Source organism: Bufo gargarizans, chromosome 1 (genome assembly GCF_014858855.1).
Source record: "Bufo gargarizans isolate SCDJY-AF-19 chromosome 1, ASM1485885v1, whole genome shotgun sequence".
In the NCBI taxonomy this organism is placed as follows: domain Eukaryota; kingdom Metazoa; phylum Chordata; class Amphibia; order Anura; family Bufonidae; genus Bufo; species Bufo gargarizans.
Window position 1 is genome coordinate 123,741,920 of NC_058080.1, and position 27,508 is coordinate 123,769,427.

General features: G+C 45.5%; 1 protein-coding gene across 3 annotated transcripts in view; it reads right to left on the reverse strand.

Moving 5' to 3' along the window:
* Positions 1-27,508, reverse strand: part of PDLIM3 (PDZ and LIM domain 3) — a 67,654-nt gene that overhangs the window by 22,371 nt on the left and 17,775 nt on the right. The window contains exons 2-5 of one of the 3 annotated variants that reach the window (XM_044297763.1): positions 16,615-16,766; positions 12,669-12,741; positions 7,087-7,154; positions 798-1,061 (exon numbers count right to left, since the gene is read on the reverse strand). In XM_044297763.1, the coding sequence (XP_044153698.1) occupies positions 798-1,061; positions 7,087-7,154; positions 12,669-12,741; positions 16,615-16,766 (557 nt within the window). Of the gene's footprint in view, positions 1-797; positions 1,062-7,086; positions 7,155-7,814; positions 8,003-12,668; positions 12,742-16,614; positions 16,767-27,508 lie in introns of all 3 variants that reach the window. The other 2 variants (XM_044297772.1, XM_044297782.1) reach the window with 2 other exon arrangements.

The window sequence follows — 27,508 nt, forward strand, 5'->3', positions numbered from 1 at the left end:
TGGGGAGGGGGGAGGGGTCTGCCCCCTGCTGCCTGGCAGCCCTGATCTCTTACAGGGGGATATGATAGTACAATTAACCCCTTCAGGTTCCGCACCTGAAGGGGTTAATTGTGCTGATCACGTCCCCCTGTAAGAGATCGGGTGCTGCCAGGCAGCAGGGGGCAGTCTTGTACACAGTTTGTAGTGTATTCTAACTAGAAGCGTCCCCATCACCATGGGAACGCCTCTGTGTTAGAATATACTGTCGGATCTGTTTTTTCACGAAGTGAAAACTTAGATCTGAAAAAGCTTTTATGCAGACGGATCTATGGATCCGTCTGTATGAAAGTAACCTACGGCCACGGATGCACGTTGTCCGTCAAAAAAATAGGACAGGTCTTATTTTTTTGACGGACAGGATATACGGATCACGGTCTCGGCTGTAAAACGGTGCATTTTCCGATTTTTTTCACGGACCCATTGAAAGTCAATGGGTCCGTGAAAGAAAACGGCACAACGGCCACGGATGCACACAACGGTCGTGTGCATGAGGCCTAAGAAAGACTGGGCATTTTTAAATTCAACATACACAATTCTTTATCTTTAAGGCTGATACACTTCCACCAGTTGTCTGGCAACAGCTTACTTCTCTTTCCCTACTGAGAACACATGCACGCTTAGCCAGGCAGGTATGTGCATAGGGGCTTGGTCGGAGTTCCGGAATACCTAGTTTTCCTAAGATTCAAGTAAACCTTCTTGAATATTTCCTCTACAACACAACCGTACACAAGGTAAGTGTAAGTTTGCATACTATATACCTCATCATGGGTTTCTCCCCCAAGATGGTTGAGACTTGCCCTTGTAGACTTTCCATAACATTATCATCAGAATAAAGTTGCATTGGTGTATTGAACTGTGCATGGACAATCTTCACACCCGGAAGCTCCATTTCCAGAGGAATGTTAGGTGCAATCCTAGAGGCAGCTTTCAGCTCACCAGGATCTATAGTGCCAACAGTGCTCACTGTGGAGGGGGTGCTGCGTCCACTGCCAGGATCAAAGCCGGAAGGAGTGCTGCTTCCACTGTGTTACAAAGCCAGTGATAGCAAGATTGAAAAAGTGAAGTAATAAGTGCAGAGATATTAGTCAAAGTGTAGTTATAGAATATGTCTTACAATCGGTGAGATCAGGCATGCAAACTAATCCTAAGGCCTCTTGCACACAACCAGTCTGTACAATTCTGTTTGGTGCTAAAGTTATCCTATAAAAGGTTCCGTACTCCCATCTAATACTTTGTTTTCACATTGAAGGAATTTTTTATGTTTATGTGCTCCTATGTACTGCAGTTTTTGCTTTTTCTGTTCCGTGAGGAACCATATCTTTCACATGGTCATGTACATGAGGTCTAAGGCTGATTTGCAGTTTTTCTAGTATTGTTATTTGTACGTTCAAGCAACTTGGATCAGTATTTATCATTGGTGACATGCAGATGAAATGAACATTGTAGAGAAAGCTTAAAGGGAGTCTGACAGTTCCTATCTGCTTATCAAATTAATTCCAGTGTGGTGTAGTGGATTAAAACAGTTGTGCAGGCATGCCTTTGTGTCCTTAGAAAATGAAGTTTGATCCAATATGCAAATGAGTGTGCAAGCGTCCTGTGAGCAGTCCTGAGTCTGGCAAGTGCCCAAGCTCTTATCAGTAAATCTTTTCCGGTGCGCTGTTTAACGTCACTCTCTCCTGTAGTGAGATAACCAAGACAGAGGCAGGGCTCCATAGGAATGTATTAAATGTCCGATCAATGGTAATTCTTTTCAGTCGGAGACAACTGATCTAACGATCACATGTTTAAAGTCACCTAAGGGGACTTAACATAAGTAAAAATATTTTTTTTTAAAGAAAGTTCCCAAAATGCCCTTAATATTAAAATCTAAGTGTATTTATCCTGTAAGGTGAGCGTTATTACTCATTACTTCACCTCTCAAAAAAATTGAATAAAAAATAATCACAAACTCATACCAAAATGGTATCAATAAAAACTACAGATCACCCTGTGAAAAATGAGCCCTTGCACACTTGCGTGGACATAACTATAAAAAAAAATTATAGTGGTCAGAATATAATGATGCAAAGAATATATATATATTTTTTTATTTTTTTTTAAGTATTACACAAGAAAGACTATATAAATGTGATATCTCTGCTAGGCTGCTTTCAAACAGTCAGTGTTTGATCAGTGAACTCCGTAACGCTGGGTTCACACCTAGGCGTTTCTCAAACGCGCGTTTCTATGCGCGTTTTTGTCACGCGTTTTATGCGCGTTTTTTTTAATAGTGAACGCGCGTTTGACGCGCGTTTGGGTGATTGACAGCAGTGTTGTCCAAAGAGTCTATGGCCCAAACGCGCGTCAAACGCGCCAAAAAAAGCTCCTGTACTTGTTTGAGCGTCGGGCGTTTTACAGCGCGATCGTACGCGCTGTAAAACACCCAGGTGTGAACCCTTCCCATAGGGAATCATTGGTTCTTGCCTGTTGTGCGTTTTACAGCGCGTAGGAACGCGCTGTAAAACGCTCAGGTGTGAACCCAGCGTAAGGGATTGTGAGCTAAAACCAGGCCCAAGTCAAAAACACAAAACAGGAGCAAATTTCTCTATTAAACCTTATCTCTGCGTATTCCTGGTTTTGAACAAACACTGACTGTATGAAGTCGGCCTTAGGCTTATTTCATACACGCAAGATGGAATGAGTCGGTCTGTTCAGGAAAAACTGATTGTTTTTGCACGCATGTTTAATGAAGAAAAGCTGAAAGAAAACTGAAGAATAACACTAGCAGCCATCAGTGAAAAATGCATTGCAGCTCCATTCATTTCTATGAAGCCAGGGCTGCGTCAAAAATGCTCAATATAGAACATGCTGCGATTTTTCCTGAATGCAGAGATGATCAGTGATAGACAATGTCTGCAGACCCATTCCATCCGGATGCCAGCCATCCCATCTAGAAGGAAAACTTACTCTTGTGAAAGATGCCTAATCGTAGTAATCCATATAATAAAAGTAACAGGTCAGTTTTACTGCACAGGGAATGACAATATATGAAATCCAACTGTAAATCCTCACATTCTCTTAGAAATCAAAGTTGGATTCTTCAACATGAAATATCAATCATGTGAACAATACTTGCCTTTATATTACATGAGAGAACACAGACCCTGCAGAGTGTCAGCCAGAGTACCTGTGGCTCGGTACTGCAGACTAGGCACTGTGTTTACAGCCTTATGTTTCCCTCATATGTCATTATATTGGGCTGAGTTCACATTATTATTTGTCTTTACCTGTTTTTATTGTTATTTTGCATCTTTTTGCTCTATATGTTTCTCTTTGCAATTTTTGTTCAACAGATGAACAAAATGATTTCAGTCTATGTTAGCTTTTTGCATGTTTCACTTTAAGGACCCCACATTTGTTTTGGCTTCTTCCATGCATTTTTATTTTTTTCATTCTTTTTATATTGTTTATTTCTGCTGTTTTCCACCTCATATGGAGATGCCTAATACAAAAATGCTGTACGTAGAATATACTGTGCTTTGTTAAAAACATACAAATGAAATGCTACACATTTACTGCTGCAGGTTTGCATTTGGCAAATCCGCAGCGATTTACAGTACCAGCAAAGTGGCTGAGATTTTTAGACATCCCATCCACATGTTGCATGTTCCTTAAGGACTGGGACCATTTTTGTTTTTGCATTTTAGTTTTTTTCCTTTCTACCTTCCAAAATTCACAACTTTTAAAATGTTTGGTCTACATAGCGAGGACTTAATTTTTGCGGGAAAAGTTGTATTTTTAAATGGCACCATTTAATTTACCATATCGTATTAGAAAACGTAAAATTCTTTGTGGGTTGAAATTGAGAAGAAAACACAATTCGGCTAAGGTTTTTTGGGTTTTGCAGAGTTCATTATGCGCTAAAAATGACATGATTTCCTTATTCCACGGGTCAGTACAATTATGACAATACCAAATTGATATAAAAAAATAAAACCTTTCATAAAACTAAAATTTTATTTTCTGACACCAATAACTATTGGCAGCGGCATCTGAGGAAATTAATGACTAGGATCAGTGTAATTACTGATCCTGGTAATTGCCGGTGGGTGCCTGCTGTATTATCCAAACAGAACCCATCATGTAGGGTATGGAGCAAGCTCTGAATGTGAGCTCGATCCATAAAACCCCTTAGCACCAATCACATACAGGTACGCAATTATGCATTAATGGGTTAAATCTGCTATGCTGGAGATATCCACAGTGAATTTCATCTTTTGCTATGCATAGGGTGAAATCTGCATCAGATTCACAATAAAATCCACAAAAAAAATCATCTCTGTATGATCATACCCTAAATCCAATCCCCCAGATCCTGACTGAACTGAAATAACTGGATGCAAACGCTACAGTGAATGTCGCCTCAACAAGATATTGGCCCAGGTTTACTAATCCTACAGATGACATAAGCTCAGACCGGCTGTCTAGACCTGCACCAGATTTATCACAGGGGCTCAGGCTGGATGATACATCTGGTGCAAGGATAGACACTTTACACTGACTCTATACCAACTATTGGTTGGCTTACTTTGAGACAGAATTTTACACCGGAATTGTGGTTCAGCTTTGGTGCAAAATGGTGCATCCCAGGCCATACTCCCTTTCCAGTGAAGCACTGCTCCATTCTAGAGCAAGTCTCTTGTGGAGCAGGTCCAAAAATGTAGAAACCATAGTTGCATCAAAATTGCTCCACACTGCTGACACACTGATAAACCTTGACCAATCTCTCCTAGAAACTGTGCTTCTATTAGAGAATATTTATGTAATAGGCCATCTAAAAGAGCATTCTATGTCGGATTTATGCAGAATATGACAGAAAAATCCCTCTGAATGGCTTTGATTGAAATCATAGGTACAGCTTGGCCACATAAACTTCTGTGGGTAACGTATTGTGGTCCTGCACAAATCTGAGCCATAGTATGAATGTATACCTGAGTACATAAGTTGATACCACATTTGCTTTACTTCTTTCTTTGGAATGTACTCCCTAGTTTTTGGCTAAGGTAAACAAACATGCAGCAACTGTGTGAGGCTTTCTCATGCAAGAATTAAAGGGGTTTGAGTGTTTGCATGCACTTTCAATATTAATGTTATTTCATATGCAAATACAGGTTTTTTTTTAAATATTTTTGTGTAGTATTTGTATCGACTGATTTTTATTTATTTTTTGCAAATATTCCATTGAAAATTAGTTGGTATCATGTGACAGAAAAAAACTTCAAAATCTGTTGAGTTTCTTGCTGTGTTTGCGTAGCAAGAACCGCACGTAAAACTGCAACAAAACCACATGTATTACTTGCGGTTTTTGCTGCAGAAAAGCTAGTAGATTTCACCCTCTCCATTGAGAAGAGTGAAATCTGCAAGAGAAATCAACTGTATATAAATTGATATGCTGCAGATTTTTTCACGCAGCTTGTCGATGAGAATTCTGAAAATCTCAGCCACTTTGCTGGTATTGTACATTTGCCCCATGAAAATCCACAACAGCAAATCCTCAGGTAATCAGTCACGTGTGACACCGGCCTTAATGTGGAATATACTAGTATAAGGCCTCATGCACACGACCATGGCCGTTGTGCTGTTTTCCGTTTTTTTTCGCGGACCCATTGACTTTCGAAAAATGCACAGTTTTGCAGCCGCATCCGTGATCCGTGTTTCCTGTCCGTCAAAAAAATAGGACCTGTCCTATTTTTTTTGACGAACAACGGTTCACCGACCCATTCAAGTCAATGGGTCCGTGAAAAAACACGGATGCACACAAGATTGGCATCCGCGTCCGTGGTCCGTGGCCGTAGGCTACTTTTACACAGACGGATCCACAGATCCATCTGCATAAAAGCTTTTTCAGAGCTGAGTTTTCACTTTGTGAAAAACTCAGATCCGACAGTATATTCTAACACAGAGGCGTTCCCATGGTGATGGGGACGCTTCAGGTTAGAATATACTAAAAGAATTGTGTACATGACTGTCCCCTGCTGCCTGGCAGGTGCTGCCAGGCAGCAGGGGGCAGGCTACCCCCTAGTTAACTCTTTGTTGTCCAGTGCGGCCGGCCCCTCCTGTAGTTAACTCGTTGGTGGCCAGTGGGCCCCCCTCCCCTGTAGTTAACTCGTTGGTGACCATATTGTGTCAACTTCAAACAAATCCGTCCCCATTGACTTGCATTGTAATTCAGGACGGATCCGTTTGGCTCCGCACGGCCAGGCGGACACCAAAACAACTTTTTTTTCATGTCCGTGGATCCTCCAAAAATCAAGGAAGACCCACGGACGAAAAAACGGTCACGGACCTACGGACCCCGTTTTTGCGGACCTTAAAAACGGTCGTGTGCATGAGGCCTAAATTAAAGGGGTTGTCTGGGTTCATGTTAAGGCTACTTTCACACTTGCATTTTTGCTTGATCTGGCAGGGCTCAGCAAAAACACTTCCTTTGCTGATAATACAACCATCTGCATCCGTTATGAACGGATCCGGTTGTATTATCTTTAACATTGCCAAGACGGATCTGTCATGAACTCCATCTGTTGTGTCAGATAAAACGGATCCGTCCCCTTTGACTTGCATTGTGGGTCATGCCGGATCAGTTTTGCTCCGCATCCCAGGATGAAAAGAAAACTGCAGCATGCTACGGTTTTCTCTCCGGTATGTGAATGCAACCAAATGGAACGGAATGCATTATGGTGCACTCAGTTCTCTTCAATTATGTTTTGTCCCCATTGACAATGAATGGGGACAAAACTGAAGCGTTTTACTCCGGTATTGAGATCCTATGATGGATCTCAATACCGGAAAATGTAATCGCAAGTGTGAAAATAGCCTAAGCTTGGTATTTTATCATGTATAATTTGTACTGTTTTTATCATGTTTTCATGTACTGTATACAATATATAAAAAGGATACACTGTGCTTCACTGATTTGCCAAAATCATGAACGTTACACTCAGATGTTACTAATAATGGAATGCACACTAGTATCATGCATACAACACAAATAAGTCAAATGATTATAACCTGTTCCTGCCTGGAAGTATGAAAGGCTTAGGCCTGATATTATGCTTGTGCTCAAAGTATCCCAAATCCTGTAGGTAAAATATAAATGTAAACCTTAAAAAAAAAAATATATATATATATATTTTTTTCAAATTAAGGAGGAACAATGCATTATTTTCGAACAATAAGGGCACACTCCAAGAAAATGTTTTATCTTTTGCTGTATGTGTAATGTACATATTATTGCTGTTAATTTTCTTACCAAGTGCTTTATTCCTGACTTTATTGGAAAGTAGTTGCAAATTGTCATGAAAGTGAGCTTCTGACTGGGGACTATATTTGTGAGTTATCCTCTCCCTTTTGGTCCTCAGCTGTGTCATGTGACTGACACTCTGATGGTCACATGACATAGATGAGTAGATTAATTTTTCTAAAATCTGCCAAGTGAAACATTAATGAGATCTAGGATGCCCATTTCTTTGTTTTATTAGGCAAGTAAGCATGGCATGAGGTGTCTGGCAGACGCAGAACTCCATTCTTATAGCGGTGAACATTCCAAACTGCTGAGCCCTATTTCATTTGCATTTCACATCCAATTAACTTTTAAACATATAAAATAGAATACAAAACTGGTGAAATACATAAAGTTAGCAGTTTAAAGTAGACACTCAAAGAACATTTTGGTTATATTTATTTTTACAAAGTGCATCAAAGGGTTTGCATGCATAGCTATTGTATATTCTACTTACATTTGATCTGCATTAGGAATAAGACCTCTCATCTGTCCATGGAAGGCATCTTTAATGTTGCCAGATGAGTACAGCCCAATTGGGGTGTTATAAGAAGAACTCACTACCTGCTTTTTGTCACCAATATTTGCACCAGCTATAAAAGGTTGTGCTCTTCTGTTATGAGCTGTACCAATAGGCTTGAACTCCTGCGTACATTTGGATAAAACACACCAAAGCACAATTCATGCGGATTAAACACACGCAAGCCAAGGCACCACTGTTTACTGTATATTTCACCCATATGCATTGCATGCACATCATTTCTACTGTTAGAACAGTTCTTAACTTGTGAACCATGCATTCCCAAGGAGTTTGGGGATGGCCTTCAGTAGATCCGTAAATGTGGGTAGTAAATAAAATTCACATCTTTATTTTTTTGGTCGCTAAAAGGAATTTACGTTTTCCTTAAACGTAGGCAACAAATTGTAAAAGTAGTCGTCCAATGTTTTCAGATCACATTTCAGTTTTTTCAAATATCTCAAAATGTTATTATATGTTAGAAACTTTTTTTTCGGAAAAGGGTTTAGAAGCTTCTAGAATGTTCAGCAAATTAAGACCTGTATTTTAGGTTCTCCCCCAATGTTACAGAACATCTATTAATCGAAACACCTCATTAGTTCACAAAAAGAAGAATATATTGGTTTCCCAGTAGCTTAGTAATCAGTCCTGCTCTCTTATAGCACTGGTCTCCTGAGCTCACACATCCAGCCATGTCCAGGGGTGAATTTGCAGCATAGACATCTGTGGTCTGAGATGTTGCGGGCAGCACCTAGAACAGGGGTGTCAAACTCAAATTCATCGGGGGCCGCATCAGCAGTTTGGTCACCCTCAAAGGGCCGGTTGTATCTGTAGGACTATGTGTCCACTCTTTATTATCATAAATTATTGTCACTGCATTCAATTATTACTGTTTTTTTGTAATAATGTAAGTAATAACTAGCTCTGAAAGCTTGACCTGCAAGCGCTGACTGGGGTCACATAGCATTATACTGATTTATGATGCTATGTAACCCTTACAGTTCTGGAATGTGTTGGATAACACTGACATAATGCTGTCAGTGTTATCCAACACATTCCAGAACTGTAAGGGTTACCGTATTTTTCGCCCTATAAGACGCACCGGCCCATAAGACGCACCTAGGTTTTTGAGGAGGAAAATAAGAAAAAAAAAAATTTGAACCAAAAGGTGTGCTTTTGGTGGGTTTTGAACTAATTGTGGTCTGTGGGTGGCACTGTTATGGGGGATCTGTGGATGACGTACTGTTATGGGGGATCTGTGGGTGACGCACTGTTATGGGGGATCTGTGGGTGACGCACTGTTATGGGGGATCTGTGGGTGACGCACTGTTATGGGGGATCTGTGGGTGACACTTATGGGGCATCTGTGGGTGACACTTATGGGGCATCTGTGGGTGACACTTATGGGGCATCTGTGGGTGACACTTATGGGGCATCTGTGGGTGACACTTATGGGGCATCTGTGGGTGACACTTATGGGGGATCTGTGGGTGACACTTATGGGGCATCTGTGGGTGACACTTATGGGGCATCTGTGGGTGACACTTATGGGGCATCTGTGGGTGACACTTATGGGGGATCTGTGGGTGACACTTATGGGGGATCTGTGGGTGACACTTATGGGGGATCTGTGGGTGACACTTATGGGGGATCTGTGGGTGACACTTATGGGGGATCTGTGGGTGACACTTATGGGGGATCTGTGGGTGACACTTATGGGGGATCTGTGGGTGACACTTATGGGGGATCTGTGGGTGACACTTATGGGGGATCAGTGGGTGGCTCTTATGGGGGATCTGTGTATGACACATATATAGCATCTTGTGCTATGTGTCATCCACAGATCCCCTCCATAAGTGTCCCTGTAGTGAATGACCCTCAATACACGGACAGCGGGGCCCGTGCAGTGACTGTATTCTACTACACGGGCCCCGCTCACTGTATAATCCTATGTCTAATAGTTAATTGTATGTAATCGCATAATGAGCGCTGTGTATTACTTACAACTACAAGCGCTCGCCGCTCGGTAGGCAGAGAGGAGGGAGGAGGCAGGCCGGGAGGACAGGCGCTGGCAGCGTGAGTCATACGTCATGCGCCCACGCCGCCTGCTTCATTCATAAAGTTGGCGGCGTAGGCGCGTGACGTATGACTCACACTGCCAGCGCCCAGCCTGCCCCCTCCCTCCTCTCGGCGAGCGCTTGTAGTTGTAAGTACCGGTAATACACAGCGCTCCTTATGCGATTTATTATCACTTCCTGCAGGGGCCGCCTGCAGGAAGTGATAATAAAAGGTGAAGGCTGGCGGCCTGCGGCGGCTACGCGGGCCACATGACGAGGTCTGGCGGGCCGGATTCGGCCCGCGGGCCTTGTGTTTGACACCCGTGACCTAGAAGATCTGTATTGTTTGGTATTTCTCTGTGGCACCGTTTAGCAGTAGTAGGCGCTTTTGCAATAATGTAAAATGAGGTATAGTAACCAATAGAATGCTTATTGTATGACCTCTGCACAGACTGTATTATTCCATAAGGCTACATTCATTCGAATGTATTTGGTTTCCGTGTCCGTTCAGTTTTTTTTTTGCAGATTGGATGAGGAACCATTCATTTCAATGGGTCCGCAAAAAATGCAGACAGCACACCGTGTGCTGTCCGCATCAGTATGACCGTTCCGTGGCCCGCAAAAAATGTAGAGAGCATGTCCTATTCTTGTCTGCAAAAAAAATGGATGCAACACGGACGTCATCCGTATTTTTTGCGGACCACAAATACATACGATAGTGTGAATGTAGCCTAAGGGTATGTTCACACAGAAGACATATGTGCTGGGAAGGTCATTGTGTACTACTGCCATGAAATTCGCCCACGAGTTAGCAAATCCATGTGTTGCTACCCACTGCAGTTCCCCATTGAAAGCAATTAGAAGTGTATTTTAAGTGTATTTTTCACGTTATACGCATAAATAATGCACCCTTACTGCAGAAATATCTGCGTTTTACTTCATATTTTTCCGATCCACTCCTGGCTTTGGCTCCTAAAACTGCATATAATACTACAGTAAAAACTGCACTGCCTAGATGAGTAAAGGAGTACAATGGGATATCTGAGTGTGTGGCATATGCGTGAGGCCATTCCACATGTGTATTCAGTCTGGAAAACATGCTCTGTGTGACAGCTGTATTTCTTCGACTGAATACTGTGCAGCATGATAATGATTTATGATACCATGTGTTCCTGCCTGAATGCACATCTCCAAAACTGTACTCATGGTATTATATAAGTACTGGACAACAGACCTGTGGTCAGACAGGAACACACAGCATCATAAATCTTTATGTTCCTGTGAGTAAGGCCTCCTGCACATTAACTTATTTTCATTCCGTGTCCATTCCGTTTTTTTTTTTGTTTTTTTACGGACCGTATACGCAACTATTCATTTCAATGGGTCCACAAAAAAAACGGAAGGTACTCCATGTGCGCTCCGTTTCCGTTCCGCAAAAAAATAGAACATGTCCTATCATTGTCCGTATTACGGACAAGGATAGGACTGTTCTATTAGGGGTCAGCTGTTCCGTTCCGCAAAATACGGAATGCACACAGATGTCATCCATATTTTTTGCAGATCTGTTTTTTGCGAACCGAAAAATCCATACAGTGTGTGCATGAGGCCTTAGGGGGAGAGGAGCAGTGTTTGGTCTGTGAAATACAGCTGCCGCATGGAGCCTATTTCCTGGACTCAATATACTTGTGTGAAATTGGCCTAGCGGTATTATTTGGGCTTTAAATGGTGGTATTATTTTGATTTGTATCTGATGATATTATTTGGGAACTCTGTAAAGGAAATGTTACTTGGGCACTGTTGTTATTTTAGAACCATATAGGAGTTTTAATTCGAATTTACTTGTAGTATTATATGCGCTTTTATTTTAGCACTATTTAGTGGTATTTTTTGAACATTGCATGGCGGCCTTATTTGAGTTGGTTGTTTGAGAGCAGTTTTAATAGTACAATCATGTTGTGAAAACTTTTGTGTCCCTTATGCTAGGGCTATTTTGGTGACCTTGCAACTGTAATTCTACCATGGTGGGAGCCCTGTCTACTGCAGTATGTTCATGGTTTTGTATATTCCCATTGTGCTTGAGTGGATTCTCCTTATCTGCCCATACATATTAGATGTCTGTTGGCCAAAACCTGCCAGTTTTGACTTATCTAAACGTATCTATTCTGCGGTCCAAAAAACAGAGATCCACAAAAAATACTGATGACGCCCATGTGACGTTTGTGTTGCATCCGTGTTTTTTTTTTTTTTTTTGCGGACCCATTGTAGCAATGTCTATTCTTGTATGCAAAACGGACAAGAATAGGACACATTCTATGTTTTTTGCAGAACTGCGGAACGGACATAACGGATAGCACATGGTGTATTGTCTGCATCTTTTGCCGCCCCATTGAAATTAATGTGTCTGACCAGCAAAAAAATGTGTATCGGATGCAGAAAAAAACCCAGTCATCTGATTGGAGACTAGTGGGTTATTGGTGCCTGCTGACTTTTCCCCAGTGGGGGAGATAAGTACTGGGCAGTTGGATTTTAACTTCCTGATGCTTTTGTTCTTGGGGAGATAAGCTGCTTTCAAGCGAGTCTGGGAAGCGGCCTCCTCCTTTTCCTACTATGAGATCACTTGATGGTTCAGTCAAGGTTGACAGCTAACTTATGTATAATTTAAGTAAAAAACTATGACCAAGTCAATTTTTGACATCAATATTTAAAAAACACACAGAAAACAAGTAGCTATCCTTACCTGTGGTTCAGATTCAAGGTTTATTTTATATGGATCTTCACACATTTGCGGAGACCACATCCTAGTTTCAACTCTGAAGATAAACGCATACAGTTAAAAACCCATCCGCTTTAGCAGATACACTATACTTTGTAAAAGGCGATGTCCAGCCATGAAAAATTATTTAGAAACATTCTAAACAAAGTTGTACTCACTTTAGAAAAATTATTTAGAAACATTCAAACAAAGTTGTACTCACTTTAGAGATCCCAGCAGCTCCGGGTCCCCGCTAGTCTCTACTTCCTGCTTCTTTTTAACAGGGGTTATGTGACCATTGTGGCCAATCTTTGGCTGTTATTTTATAACCTCATGAGTGGGTTTCAAAATAATATTTTATGACTGAACAAATTTACATTGTATCAAATAATGTTTGCTGTGTAATATATCAAAGCTGTACATTAGTTACATTTGCAGAAACTGAGGAGCAAGATAATAGTCTGTAACTTCAGTCAGACACAGAAGGACCCTGTAATATTTAATATGGTATTCCAGCTCAATAAACAATGTCCTATGGCCTAAAAATTTTAAAATTAAAGGGGTTGGCCACTTTCTGGTTATTGTTGACCAATGTGTATATAAGATAATTATATGACACTTGCCAATATAGCCTGTGTTAAAATTCTGCACCATTTTCTGTATTTTATAAGGTACACAATGTCTTTTGTGCTGTCCACACAGAGATCTTGTCCATAAAATGGCTGCTGATGGAAGGTCATGTGACCAGGCAAATCACCTCCATGTGATGTCTCCTCCATCCAAACACACTGCACGTGCACTAAACAGAACAAGTGCAAATGGTGGGGCAGTGTATCTGAATGGAGGAGAGATCACATGGAGGTGATTTGTCTGGTCACATGACCCTCCATCAGCAGCCATTTTATGGACAAGACTTCTGTGTGGACAGCACAAAAGACTTTGTGTACCTTATGAAATATAGAAAATAGTGCAGAATTTCAACAAAGGCTATATTAGTAAGTACCATATAATCATCTTATATACACTTTGGTGAAAAATAACCAGAAAGTGGCCAACCCCTTTAAGTAAAAAATAAATAAAATGGCTTCTATTCACCTTGACAATCCGGCGCCGAATACAAAACAGGACCGCGCGGGATTTCTTCACCGATCAGGAGAAGTCGGACATCACTCAAGGGGACCTGGGCATGCTAAATGGAGGACCTGGGCGTGCTAAACGGTTCGTAGACAGAGCCTCTAGGTGCTGAATCAACGCCCTCATAGCACCTAGACGCTCATTAGTATAGTTTAAAAGTGTATTTTTTAGGAGAACGGCGGCAGCAACACAATTATAAAGCATACTGTTATGTACTGCTGACATTAGCACATTGCTAATGTCAGTCAGCTACATGACAGAATTTCTGATGACAGAAACCCTTTAATTCAAAATCTAAACCACAATATAGATTAGACTAGCGGTCCCCAACCGCCGGGCCATGGAAGATTGTTAGCCGGGCTGCGGCGATCAGGGCCTTCTTTATAGTGGTACTAATGAAGCGCTTCCATTATGGAAGCGCTTCATTAGTACAGGAGGACCAGGAAGCGGAGAAGGATCTGTACTCACCGCTTCCTGGTCCTCGGCTATCGGCTGTGCAGGGCTGCGCACAGCTTGAGGTCAGTGACCTCACACTGTGTGCCGCGATACACAGCAGACAGCAGGAAGAATAGGATCGCAATGGTGACCAGGAGCAGGAGAGGTAAGTGTTTTTTTTTTTTTTTGCGCTGACATAAGGGCTGGGGGCTGACATATGGCTGATGGCTGAAATAAGGAGCTGATGGCTGACACAAGGGCTGGGGGCTGACATAAGTCGCTGGGGGCTGACATAACGGTGGGGCTGACATGGTGGGCTTATGGCTTACATAAGGGGCTGGGGGCTGACATGGGGGGCTCATGGCTGACATATGGCTGGCTGACATGGGGGGCTTATGGCTGACATATGGCTGATATAAGGGCTGATGGCTGACACGGGGGCTGATAGATGGCTAAAGGTTGGGGGTCTGATCTGAGGTCTGACTAACATTGGGGCTCTGATTGCTGGTCTGACCTGAGGTGTATTGAAAATTTTTTTTTTCTTATTGTTCTACTCTAAAACCTAGGTGCATCTTATAGGGCGAAGAATACGGTACAGTGCAGCAGAGACCCTAATCAGTTTATATAGTCGTTATATAGTGTTATATATTTTAATATGCACCTTGTGTTTTGCTATGCGCGTGAGTCAGTCAGCGCCGACTAGCACCCCCTAAGCCCCGCCCCAGCCGGGTCCCCGCTCCCCCTGTGCAGCGCTTAGACTGGGCCACTGTAAAAAAAAAAAAAAAAAAAAAAAAAAAAAAAAGCAGTGGCCCAGCTTAAGGCCCCTTATTGACCGCCGTAAAAAGGCATATGGGTGGTCACTAAGGAGTTAATTAAACCCTGCACTGGTGGTGGATCCGCCGCATTTATGTAGAGGCGCCGCTTCTAAATGTAAGACAGCTTCCTTGCAGTCTTGCATTACATCTACGCCTAAAACAGGTGGTAAATGAAATAGGCCTGCTGGTGTGTTCCCTTTCCCGCCCACTTTTTTAGGCCTGGCATAAGCTGGAAAAAGTCACAGATTGTGGTGCAAAGGACCTTTGAGCCGCAATCTGCGCCAGAAATATGCCTAATATAGGTGTATTTGTGTTTAATAAATGACTCCCCAAGTTTTTACTTCGCCGTCTCCGGAGTGGCTTTCTCCATGCACTTGGCTTCCTGGAACCCGGGCCGTTAAATTGTGTGTTGAGCTGAAGGACATTTCCCTTTCTTCACTTATGTCTTTACAAAAGCGTAGATTTTTAACTTCTCTCCCTTGAGTAATGATCCAGTCAGACAATTGCATCTCCCCATGTCTTCTTCTCATCAAAGTGCCACCTAGTCTAGGATAACTTTGTACTGCACGCTTTGCCAAAAAGGTATCAGTAGTTGAAAAGCTGGTGACCACGAAATAGGCATTTTGTGGATTTCTCTGTTGGCTTCTCCTAATGCAGTATGAAAACAATGGGCTTGCTTTTGAAAGCTGTTTCTTTAACCAGTAACATTCATATTTTCTCTGTAGACAGTTTGATGAGAAGCTGTCCACCAATCAAGAGAATGTGAATCCCCTTGTCTCTAATCAGGCCTGCAGGGTGAGATGAGTTGAATGGAGCTATTTTCTGTATTTCAGTAGAGATCCCATCACTTGGACCATCAAAAAATCTAACATTTAATTCCATTTCCTACAAATAAGTACCGGTAATATACCGTATGTCACTGAAGCGAAATCTCCTTTGGCCTGGAATGCAACTTATTTTTTTCTTTTTTCTTTTACTGGACTTGTTAAATGATTCTCCTTTAAGTGTAATGTGGTTATGATTGTGATTATTAATAGGATGCAACTAGAGAGATTATCACCACTGATGTTCTAGGTGACATTAAAAGCACTGCTCTGATAGGAAATCTGTCACCTGTCCTATAAAGTGCCTGTGACTGCATATCACCAAGTTACATGTCCATGCTCACCCCTGTTCCCATGTGGTGTGCCTGAAACCAGCACTGGAGTACATTGTGAGGACTCGTGAGCATGTGCACATAATAAAGAGGACTCCAGGATGAGTCCTCTCTATTATGTGCACATGCTCATGAGTCCTCACAATGTATCCCAGCACCGGTATGCAGACACAAAGCGGATGTACTGGGGATGTATGGACACATAACCTAGTGATCTGGAGTCAGGGGCAGCAGTACTATTCATGTAGTCCTGCACTTAGTAGGGAGTGAGAAAGGGGACAGATTCCCTTTAAGAAAACTTCTCAGTATAATTAGCAATAGGAGCTCTAGCCTCACATCAGTAAGCTAACACCTGTGTGTCCGGGTGTTATAACTGATAGAAATTGTATACCTGTCAATCTTTAGGCAGAGCTGGTCCGTTGCAGCTTTAATCCTATCCTGTGCTTCAGCGTGTGTCATGTTATCAGTGCTGTATCCATCAATGGCAATTATCACATCCCCAGGGCACAAATTAGCAACAGAAGATTTGCTTCCTGGTGTTATCTGAAATAATTAAACAGACAAGTTACATGAATTATAGTAAAACATCCTTATGATTAGGCCTCATGCACACAAACGTTCTGTTTTTTGCGGTCCACAAAACGCGTATCCACAAAAACAAAAGCCGCCCGTGTGCCTTCCGCATTTTGCGGAACGGAATGGGCGGCCCATTGTAGAAATGCCTATACTTGTCCGCAAAATGGACAAGAATAGGACATGCTATATATTTTTTGCGGGGCCACGGAACGGTGCAACGAATGCAGACAGCACACGGAGTGCTGTCCGCATCTTTTGCGGCCCCATTGAAGTGAATGGGTCCGCATCCGAGCCGCCAAAACGGCGGGTCGGATGTGGACCCAAGCAACGGCTGTGTGCATGAGGCCTTAGAGATGAGCGAATTTCCGCTTATGAAATTCATTCACACTTCGTTTGGTGGTAAAAGTTGATTTGCATTATGGATTCCGTTACCACAGACCATAACGCAATTCTATGACGGAATGCCTTTAGAGGCATTCCATTATTCATTCCATTATAATAGAAGTCTATGGGCTACAAAACGGATCCGTCCTGTTTCTGTTATGCAGGAGAGGACTCCTCTCATCTCTACTCATGTACTACTGATCAATAATAGCACTCATAGCAGTATTCTTTCCTGAAGTAGTAAATATCTGGTTCCTCACCCGCCTCTCCAATTACACAGCTCCGCAGTCATCAGAGCTGACCACTCACTTTCTCAGTACAGCCCATCCCTCCACAGCTTTCCCAAAAGTCAAAACAGCCCCTCACAACTTCCTGAATATTCACAGGTGGGACTTCTACCACTTCCTTAGTAGTCGCAGCTGTCCAGAAGTAGTTTATTTTTCAGACCTCATAATAGAGATTGTTCTAAACATATCTTACTGGAGGCGCAGCTTTAGAGACTGTTCATTGCTATGTTGGTTCCAGGGTTTTTAATCAGGTGGATACTAATATTGGCTCTCTAACGAGTCTTCTAGTTACAGGTATTTTTGCAGAGACGAAGTTACACGGCAGTCCTAGATCTAAGGAGCAGCTACACAATGAAGAGAATTAAGGTAATGGGTCAATTTTACTGCATGGTGAATTGCATAAAAAAAAACCTTTGCAGGATTAATTTTTTTTTTCCAGTCCCCCCCCCATTTCGAATTTTTTCCCCACTACATTGTATGCAACCACAAATTGTGCCATTAGAAAGTAAAACTTGCCCTACAAAAAATAAACCCTCATAAGGCTATGTGAACGGAAAAATAAAAAAATTACTACTCCCGGGGGGGAATAAAACAAATTACAACTCTGGGAAGGGGGGGTGTGAATGAAAACACAAAAACAGAAAATTGCCTGGTCCTCTAAGGCCCCTTTCACAGGGGCGAGTATTCCGCGCGGATGCAATGCGTGAGGTGAACGCATTGCACCCGCACTGAATCCCGACCCATTCATTTCTATGGGGCTGTGCAGATGAGCGGTGATTTTCACGCATCACTTGTTCGTTGCTTGAAAATCGCAGCATGCTATATATTCTGCATTTTTCACGTAACGCAGGCCCCATAGAAATGAATGGGGTTGCGTGAAAATCACAAGCATCCGCAAGCAAGTGCGGTTGCGGTGCAATTTCTCGCCCATTTTCCTTGGGGGACACAGACCTTGGGTATAGCTCAGCTCCCTAGGAGGCGTGACACTAAGTAAAACTGTTAAGCCCCTCCTCCATCAGCTATACCCTCAGCCTGGAGATAGAGGCTACCAGTTTTAGCTTAGTGTCCAAGGAGGCAAGACACTCCCTGCTACTGCAGGGCTGTTTTCTCCTTGTTATTTTTACTTTTTCTTCTAATTTTGTTATTTTGTTTTTTCCTAGGGATACCAGAGACGCATTAGACCTCTCTGCTCTCCCGGGGTTGAGCTGCGCCAGTGCCAACTTATCTGCACTGCTGCCTCCCCCACAGAAGCAATAGGAGGATCTGGGCAGCAATGGCTCCCCTACATCCCGCCAGCTAGGGGGTCGCCCGCACGCCAAACCCCTCTTCCAGCTTCCTGCCACTGCGGTGCCAGTGGCTGAAGGGGCGACCCTGCTGGAAAGGACTGAGGGTGAAGACGTCGGACGGTGAGATGGCTATTCCAGCCCATACCCCGTCCCTATCTGCAGCATCTACCCCTCTGGGTAAGGGGGGCACCCGTGGTCGCTCATTCTGAGCGCTCATCTGCAGGACAATGCAGCACAGCAGCATCCTCAGCACCCCCACGCCGTTCCCCCCCCACGCTGCTATCTTTCTGCCCCCCCTCCCCCTCATTCGGGGCTGACTCCATTTTTCTCTTCTCTCTCTCCCCCTTCCCGCCGAGAACGGGGGGCGGGGCTTAGCGGTCCCGGCAGGGGGCGGGGCTTACGCGCGCGTCATTTTGGGGGCGGAGCTACGTTCTCCTTCACAGGAGACATTTCAAGCGCTGGAGGGGGCAGAGCTTGTTCCCCGTGCTTTCTGCTGAGATTTCCCGCGCTTCCTCACTCCTGACAGGAAGCTGGGACACGGTGGGGGACTCTAACCTCCTGTGTACATCGCTCGGCTTCTGTGGGCGCTCTCTGCTGCTCTCTGCTGCTCACTGCTGTTCACTGCTTCTCTGCTGCTGCTGATCTGGGCCATCTCCTGACGTTCTTCTGAGGCACTGGTAGGACAGTTAACCCTCTCCTAACCCTCCTGGTCATAGCTGCTATAACCCTTTGTGGTCTCTATATTAGAGTACAACCACACTTCAGCATGTCAGATCCCACAGGTGCCCCCAAACCCTGGTACCATGCCTGTACCGCCTGTAAGGAACTTTTTCCGCGTGGGCAATCTGAGCCGCATTGCCTTGCATGTCAGGCCCCGGTGCAGGGCCCGCTTCCCGCTGCGCCCCCCGGTGCCTCTGAACCCCCTGACTGGGCTAGGTCTCTGTCTCAGGCGGTGGAAAGCCTTACACACGTAGTGGGCCGTCTCGTGGATAGACCGCCTCTCCCGCAGGCTGCCACAATCCCTGTCGCACCCGCTGGGACTACCGTTTCTGCCGCCCCCACTGGTTCCCTGCCTCCCAGCGAATCTTCCAGGGCCCGGCATACTCAGAAACGTTCAAGGGTTGAGCGCACATCTTCTCCAGATGCTTCGCTCTCTCCGCCATGCGTGCGAGCTCAGTCAAGTCTATCCTCTCAAAGGGATACGCTTTCTGAGGGAGAACTGGCGGATTCGGACGTGGACATGGACTCAGAGCTTCCGTCCAAATTGGCGTCCGCGGTGGGGCATCTTGTCACTAGCATCCGTGATACCTTTCAGCTACACGATGACCCCCCCCAGCTCTGAACAGGCCGGCGTGTCCTTTCTCCGCCCCAAACAGGCCTCCAAGGTTTTTCCCATACACGCTGATTTTTCTTCTGTGGTATCCAAGGCTTGGACTCGGCCTAACGTCCGCTTTATTACACCCAGAAAGCTGGACATTTGTTATCCCTTTCCAGCGGATTCTGTGACCACGTGGACATCCCCGCCTAAGGTTGATCCTCCCGTGGCTCGCCTGTCCAAAAGCACTACTATTCCTGTACAGGACGGATCTTCCCTCCAGTCTGTTGAGGACCGTCGTACGGAATCCCTCTCCAAGGCCATATTTACTGCCTCTGGTTCGGCCCTTAGACCGGTATTTGCCTCCGCCTGGGTTGGCAAAGCGGTCTCTGAATGGGGTTTGCAACTGGAACGGGAGTTAGGGTCGGACGTCCCTGTTCAGGACCTCCGTTCCTTAGCCCAACTAATTGTTCAGGCCGGAAAATTCGTCTGTGAGGCCTCCCTTGATGCGGGTGCCCTCATTGCCCGTTCCTCTGCCCTGGCAGTTTCTGTCAGGAGGGAACTCTGGCTGAAGGTTTGGGCGGCGGACGCCGCTTCCAAACGCTCTTTGGCCGGCCTACCATTCACGGGTTCCCGCCTGTTCGGAACCCGTCTGGACGAACTTATATCAGAGGCCACGGGTGGGAAGAGTACTCACCTCCCCCAGTCCAGGCCAATGGGCGCCCCCCGTGGTCGCGCTGGTTCGTCCCGTTTTCGGTCCTTTCGCAAGCCCACCGGGTCTAGACCCGCGGCCAGTTCTTCTTCCTCTGGCCCAGCCCAGGATAGACGCAAGAAGCCGTTTTTTCGGACGCAACCTACCTGGCGCAAGTCCCAGCCTGCACGGGCTCCCACAGGCCAGCAGCCCTCTGCCTGAAGGTGCGCCCCCACCCACCCGGGTGGGGGGCCGCCTTCTCCTATTCAGGAACGTATGGCGGGCCCACATCTCAGACGCATGGGCGCTCGAGATTGTATCTTGCGGATACAAAATCGAATTTGCGTCCATTCCGCCAGACCGTTTCTTCCGATCCCGTCCTCCGCGAGATCCCGTACGAGTGGCCGCCTTCTTCGCGGCCATTCACTCTCTAATGGACAAGGGTGTCGTCGCCCCCGTGCCTCCGACGGAAAGGTTCAGGGGGTTCTACTCGAACCTCTTTGTGGTTCCCAAGAAGGAAGGCTCAGTGCGTCCGATCTTGGACCTAAAACGCCTGAACCGTTTTCTCCGACTGCAGAGATTCCGGATGGAGTCTCTCAGGTCCGCAGTGGCCTCCCTGGAAAGAGGGGATTTCATGGCCTCAATCGACATTCAGGATGCATACCTCCACGTTCCGGTTGCTCCATGTCATCACCGCTTCCTGCGCTTCGCGGTGGGGGACGATCACTTCCAATTCGTCGCCCTTCCCTTTGGTCTGGCGACGGCTCCTCGAGTGTTCACCAAGGTCCTGGCCCCTGTCTTGGCCCTTCTACGTTCAAGAAGTGTTTTTCTTCTCCCATACTTGGACGACATCCTGGTCAAGGCACCCTCCTTCTCTCAGACATCCCGCAGTGTGGAACTCACTCTGGAGACCCTGACGCGGTTCGGTTGGATTATCAACCACCCCAAATCTTCCCTTACCCCCTCCAGACGGCTGATCTTCCTGGGGATGCTCCTGGATACAGAGTTGGCGGAGGTCCGCCTTCCGTCGGACAAGCGTCTGGCCCTTCGCGGGTCGGTTCGCAGTCTCCTCCGCCATCACCGCCCTTCCCTCAGATCCAGCATGCGGTTGTTGGGAAAGATGGTTGCCTGTTTCGAAGCGGTGCCGTTCGCACAATTCCGATCCCGCACCTTTCAGAGGGCAATTCTGTCGGCCTGGGACAAATCACCGAGGAGTCTGGACAGGACCTTTCTTCTGCCTCCCCTGGCTCGGGCTTCCCTCGGCTGGTGGTTGCATATCCCTCTAAGGGGGAAGTCCTTCCTTCCACTGAACTGGCTGGTGATTACCACAGATGCCAGCTTACGGGGGTGGGGGGGGGGTTTCCCTCCCCGGTCCGTCCAGGGCGTTTGGTCTCTATCGGAGTCCAGACTTCCAATCAATATTCTGGAACTGAGGGCGATTCTTCTGTCCCTCAGACACTGGACCCATCTGCTGAGGGGCCACCCTGTTCGGATCCAATCGGACAATGCCACGGCTGTGGCATACATAAACCATCAGGGAGGCACTCGCAGCGATGCAAGAGGTGACCCTCATTCTCCTCTGGGCGGAGACGCACGTGCCGGCCTTCTCTGCGATTTACATCCCGGGGGTGGACAACTGGGCGGCGGATTTCCTCAGCCGGTCCACCATCGACCCGGGAGAATGGTCCCTGCACCCAGAGGTGTTCGAAGCCCTTTGTCTTCGCTGGGGTCGCCCCGACGTGGACCTCATGGCCTCCAAAATTCAACCACAAGGTCCCCCTATACCTGGCCAGGGCACGGGACCCGAAGGCATACGGCGCCGACGCGCTCGTCCTTCCGTGGCGCGAATTCTCCCTTCTGTACGTCTTTCCTCCTTTTCCCCTCCTGCCACGGGTTCTTCGGAGGATCGCGGCAGAGGGCGTCCCCGCGATTCTAATCGCCCCGGATTGGCCCCGCCGGTCTTGGTACGCCGACCTAATGTTGCTGTTGGCAGACGCACCGTGGCCACTGCCCTCCAGGGAAGACCTTCTCTCTCAGGGACCGATCTTCCACGAGCATTTAGGCTCGCTACGTTTGACGGCGTGGCTATTGAGACCGCCGTCTTAACGCGACGGGGTTTCTCCGCGGACGTAGTCCGCACCATGATCCGGGCTCGTAAGCCCGTATCCTCTAGGATCTACTATCGGGTTTGGAGGTCCTATCTGGGGTTCTGTGAGTCCCGGAGCATCCCACCTCTCCGGTTTTCTCTTCCCACAATCCTGTCCTTCCTCCAGTCGGGTCTGGACCTGGGGCTGTGCCTCAGTTCTCTGAAGGGTCAGATTTCGGCGCTGTCTATTCTTCTCCAGCGTCCCCTGGCCCCTCTAGGGCCAATTAAGACCTTTTTACAAGGGGTGGCTCACTCTGTTCCGCCGTACCGCCCTCCAGTTCCTTCCTGGGACCTGAATGTGGTGCTCTCGTCGCTCCAATCAGCCCCCTTCGAGCCTTTACGGGAGGTCTCCCTTCGCCTTCTGTCCTGCAAGGTCATCTTTCTTGTGGCCGTCACGTCTCTCCGACGGGTGTCGGAGTTAGCGGCTCTTTCTTGCTCCGAACCTTTCCTGATCTTCCACCAGGATAAGGTTGTGCTTCGGCCTGTCCCGACTTTCCTGCCAAAGGTGGTCTCCGCCTTTCACATCAATGAGGACATCGTCCTTCCGTCGCTCTGTCCCTCTCCTTCCCACCCCAGAGAACGGGAACTGCACCGTCTGGATGTGGTCAGGGCGTTGAGGATTTACTTGGAGGTCACCGGGTCCTTTCGGCGCACGGACTCCCTGTTTGTGGTTCCGGAGGGTTCGCGCAAAGGGTTGGCGGTCTCCAAGGTGGCTATTGCCCGTTTCATTAAACTGGCGGTGTCTGAGGCTTATCGAGCCAAGGGCAGGCCTCCGCCTTTTGGCGTCACTGCTCATTCCACCAGAGCAGTCGGAGCTTCCTGGGCGCAGAGGCATCGGGCCTCGGCTGAACAGTTGTGCAAAGCAGCCACTTGGTCCTCTCTGCACACTTTCACAAAGTTCTATAAGGTGCATACGCATGCATCAGCGGATGCTGCGTTGGGCCGCCTGGTTTTGCAGGCAGCGGTTTCCTGATGCTCTGGTGGTGTTCCGCCTTGGGTTTGTGGTCCCTCCCTTCTTGGACTGCTCTTGAACGTCCCAAGGTCTGTGTCCCCCAAGGAAAATGGGCGAGAAAAGGAGATTTTTGTATAACTTACCAGTTAAATCTCTTTCTCGCTCTTCCTTGGGGGACACAGCACCCACCCTTCTGTGTTTGGTTACAGGGTTATGGTCTGGCGCCCCGTTGGGTTGCTGGCTGGTTGTTTCCGTTATTGGTTGTTATCCTTTCACTACTTGGACACGCAACTGGTAGCCTCTATCTCCAGGCTGAGGGTATAGCTGATGGAGGAGGGGCTTAACAGTTTTACTTAGTGTCACGCCTCCTAGGGAGCTGAGCTATACCCAAGGTCTGTGTCCCCCAAGGAAGAGCGAGAAAGAGATTTAACTGGTAAGTTATACAAAAATCTCCTTTTTCACGCACCGTTGCTAGGAGACGATCGGGATGGAAACCCGATCATTATTATTTTCCCTTATAACATGGTTATAAGGGAAAATAATAGCATTCTGAATACAGAATGCATAGTAAAATGGCGCTGGAGGGGTTAAAAAAATAAAAATTTAACTCACCTTAATCCACTTGATCGCGCAGTCGGCATCTCCTTCTGTCTTCATCTTAGCTGTGTGCAGTAACAGGACCTGTGGTGACGTCACTCCGGTCATCACATGATCCATTACATGATCTTTTACCATGGTGATGGATCATGTCATGGACCATGTGATGACCGGAGTGACGTCACCACAGGTCCTGTTACCGCACACAGCTAAGATGAAGACAGAAGGAGATGCCGACTGCACAATCAAGTGGATTAAGGTGAGTTAAAAATAAATTCTATTTTTTTTTTCAACCCCTCCAGCGCTATTTTACTATGCATTCTGTATTCAGAATGCTATTATTTTCCCTTATAACCATGTTATAAGGGAAAATAATACAATCTACACAACCCCGATCCCAAGCCCGAACTTCTGTGAAGAAGTTCAGGTTTGGGTACCAAACATGCGCGATTTTTCTCACAAGAGTGCAAAACGCATTACAATGTTTTGCACTCGCGCGGAAGCAGTGTTTTTCACGCATCACTTTTGCGTTGCGTTAAAATCGCAGCATGTTCTATATTGAGTTTTTCACGCAGCCCTGGCCCCATAGAAGTGAATGGGGCTGCGTGAAAAACACTTTGCATCCGCAAGCAAGTGCGGGTGTGATGCATTTTTCACTGATGGTTGCTAGGAGATATTGTTTGTAAACCTTCAGTTTTTTATCACGTGCATGAAAAATGCATCGAAACGCATTGCACCCGCGCAGAAAAAACTGAACACAATTGCAGACAAAACTGACAGAATTTGCTTGCAAAATGTTGCTGTACATCTGAGATTCAGCAAAAATGCACATGTTGCATGTGGTTTTTGCAATGTGGTTTTCACTGGTAAGGCTACTTTCACACTTGCGTTCAGAGCGGATCCGTCTGAGACGGATCCGCTCATATAATGCAGACGGTGGCTCCGTTCAGAACGGATCCGACTGCATTATATTGTTAAAAAAAATTCTGTCCAGACTTTACATTGAAAGTCAATGGGGGACGGATCCGTTTGAAGATTGAGCCATAGTGTGTCATCTTCAAACGGATCTGTCCCCATTGACTTACATTGTAAGTCTGGACGGATCCGCACGGCCAGGCGGACACCCGAACGCTGCAAGCAGCGTTCGGGTGTCCGCCTGCTGAACGGAGCGGAGGCTGAACGCTGCCAGACTGATGCAGTCTGAGCGGATCCGCATCCACTCAGAATGCATTAGGGCAGTACGGATGCGTTCGGGGCCGCTTGTGAGCCCCTTCAAACGGAGCTCACAAGCGGACACCCGAACGCTAGTGTGAAAGTAGCCTAAAACATGTTAAAAATCATGCGGCAAAACTGCAGCCTCAGCGTAAAACATGAAAAGAACAAAGGCAGGTGAGTATTTTGATTATGATTTCTTCTTTGTTAAGTAAAATGCCTCCAAAAGGTGTACAAGACAAACAATGTAAAACCCTCTAGAGTGAATTTATCAAAACCGGTGCAAAGCAAACTGGCTTAGTTGCCCATAGCAACCAGTTTAGATTCCACATTTCATTTCAGATAGTTGGAATCTGACTGGTTGCTGTGGGCAACTAAGCCAGTTCTACTTTACACCAGCTTTGATAAATTTGTGTTTGATCAGTAATTGCCATTAGTGATTGTGAACCGAAACCAGGAGTGGAGCCTACACAGAGTTTAGGTATAATGGAAGGATTTCCTCCTGTTCTATGTTTTTGACCCACACCTGGTTTTGGCTCACAATTTACTGATGGAAATCGCTGACCAAACACTGATTGTGTGAAAGCAGCCTTATGTCCAGTGAAACAATCTTCCATCTGTGTTGAGTCGGTTTTGTCTGTGATTGCATTCTGTCTGTCCATATGGCATTAGTATGTCATCTTTTTTCATTTCTGTAAAAAACCCAACATTCATGAAAAATAGACCGCACCAAGGTGGCGTCTGCAAGCTGTCTGAGCAGGTGAGTCTAGTGTAAAACATAAGGCTCCATTAACACGTCCGCAATTTTGTGAAAGGCTGCAGACCCATACATTCTCTATGAGGACGGAATGGATGCGGAGAGCACACTATGTGCTCTCCGCATCCGCATTTCCGGAGCGCTTCCCCCCCAGTAATAGTCACCTGCACACAGATATCCCCCTAAAATAGCTAAAACTAAAAACAAACTAAAAACAAACTAAAAACTACTTCCAAAAATATTCAGCTTTGATATTAATGAGTTTTTTGGGTTCATTGAGAACATGGTTGTTGTTCAATAATAAAATTAATCCTCAAAAATACAGCTTGCCTAATAATTCTGCACTCCCTGTAGGAAGGTGTGTCTAACTGATAAGTTTGTGATCATAAACCACACACACACAAGAGGAAAAAAAAAGGAGGACCACCAACAAGAAAGAAAGGAGAGACCCCAGGAGAAAAATCCTGATGACCAGAACGTACCTTAGAGCTGACTTCGCTTAGTCTCTGCACATCATCTGTATTCTTGGTAATGTATAACTTTGTTTCATGTAATATTGATATAAATTAATCAGCCTAATATTTAGCTAACTCCTCGCTGTTTGCAGGTGTATAGTTGTTAAAAGTGCTACATCAATATTGTCAATATTCAGCAAAGATGCATATTGCTGAATAAAAGACCTAAATATTAATTTCAGAGGTAACTGATTGGAATCATTTCATTCCATAGTCAATACCAGGCTTGATAATTTATATTGCTACCCCATTATCCGAGATTTGTCATAGTTGGGCGCAGAGCAAGGGTTTGTATCTTTTATTAACGTTATTGAGTTTTTATATTTAAAATTGTGGTCAAGACAGATTGTATTATAGTCTTATGTCTGAGAGGTACTGTGTATACGCTGATATTTGTGTTAATGCCATCTTGTAGTGGATTTTGGGTACTACATTTTACTAACTATCATTCGTCTTATATTCATTGTTATTGATTGTATATAAATTATTGTATAATAAATCATTTATATTTTTGCATAGATGCTTGTACCTTGTTTTACGGATTTTGCTTTATATCCCCGACAGGCC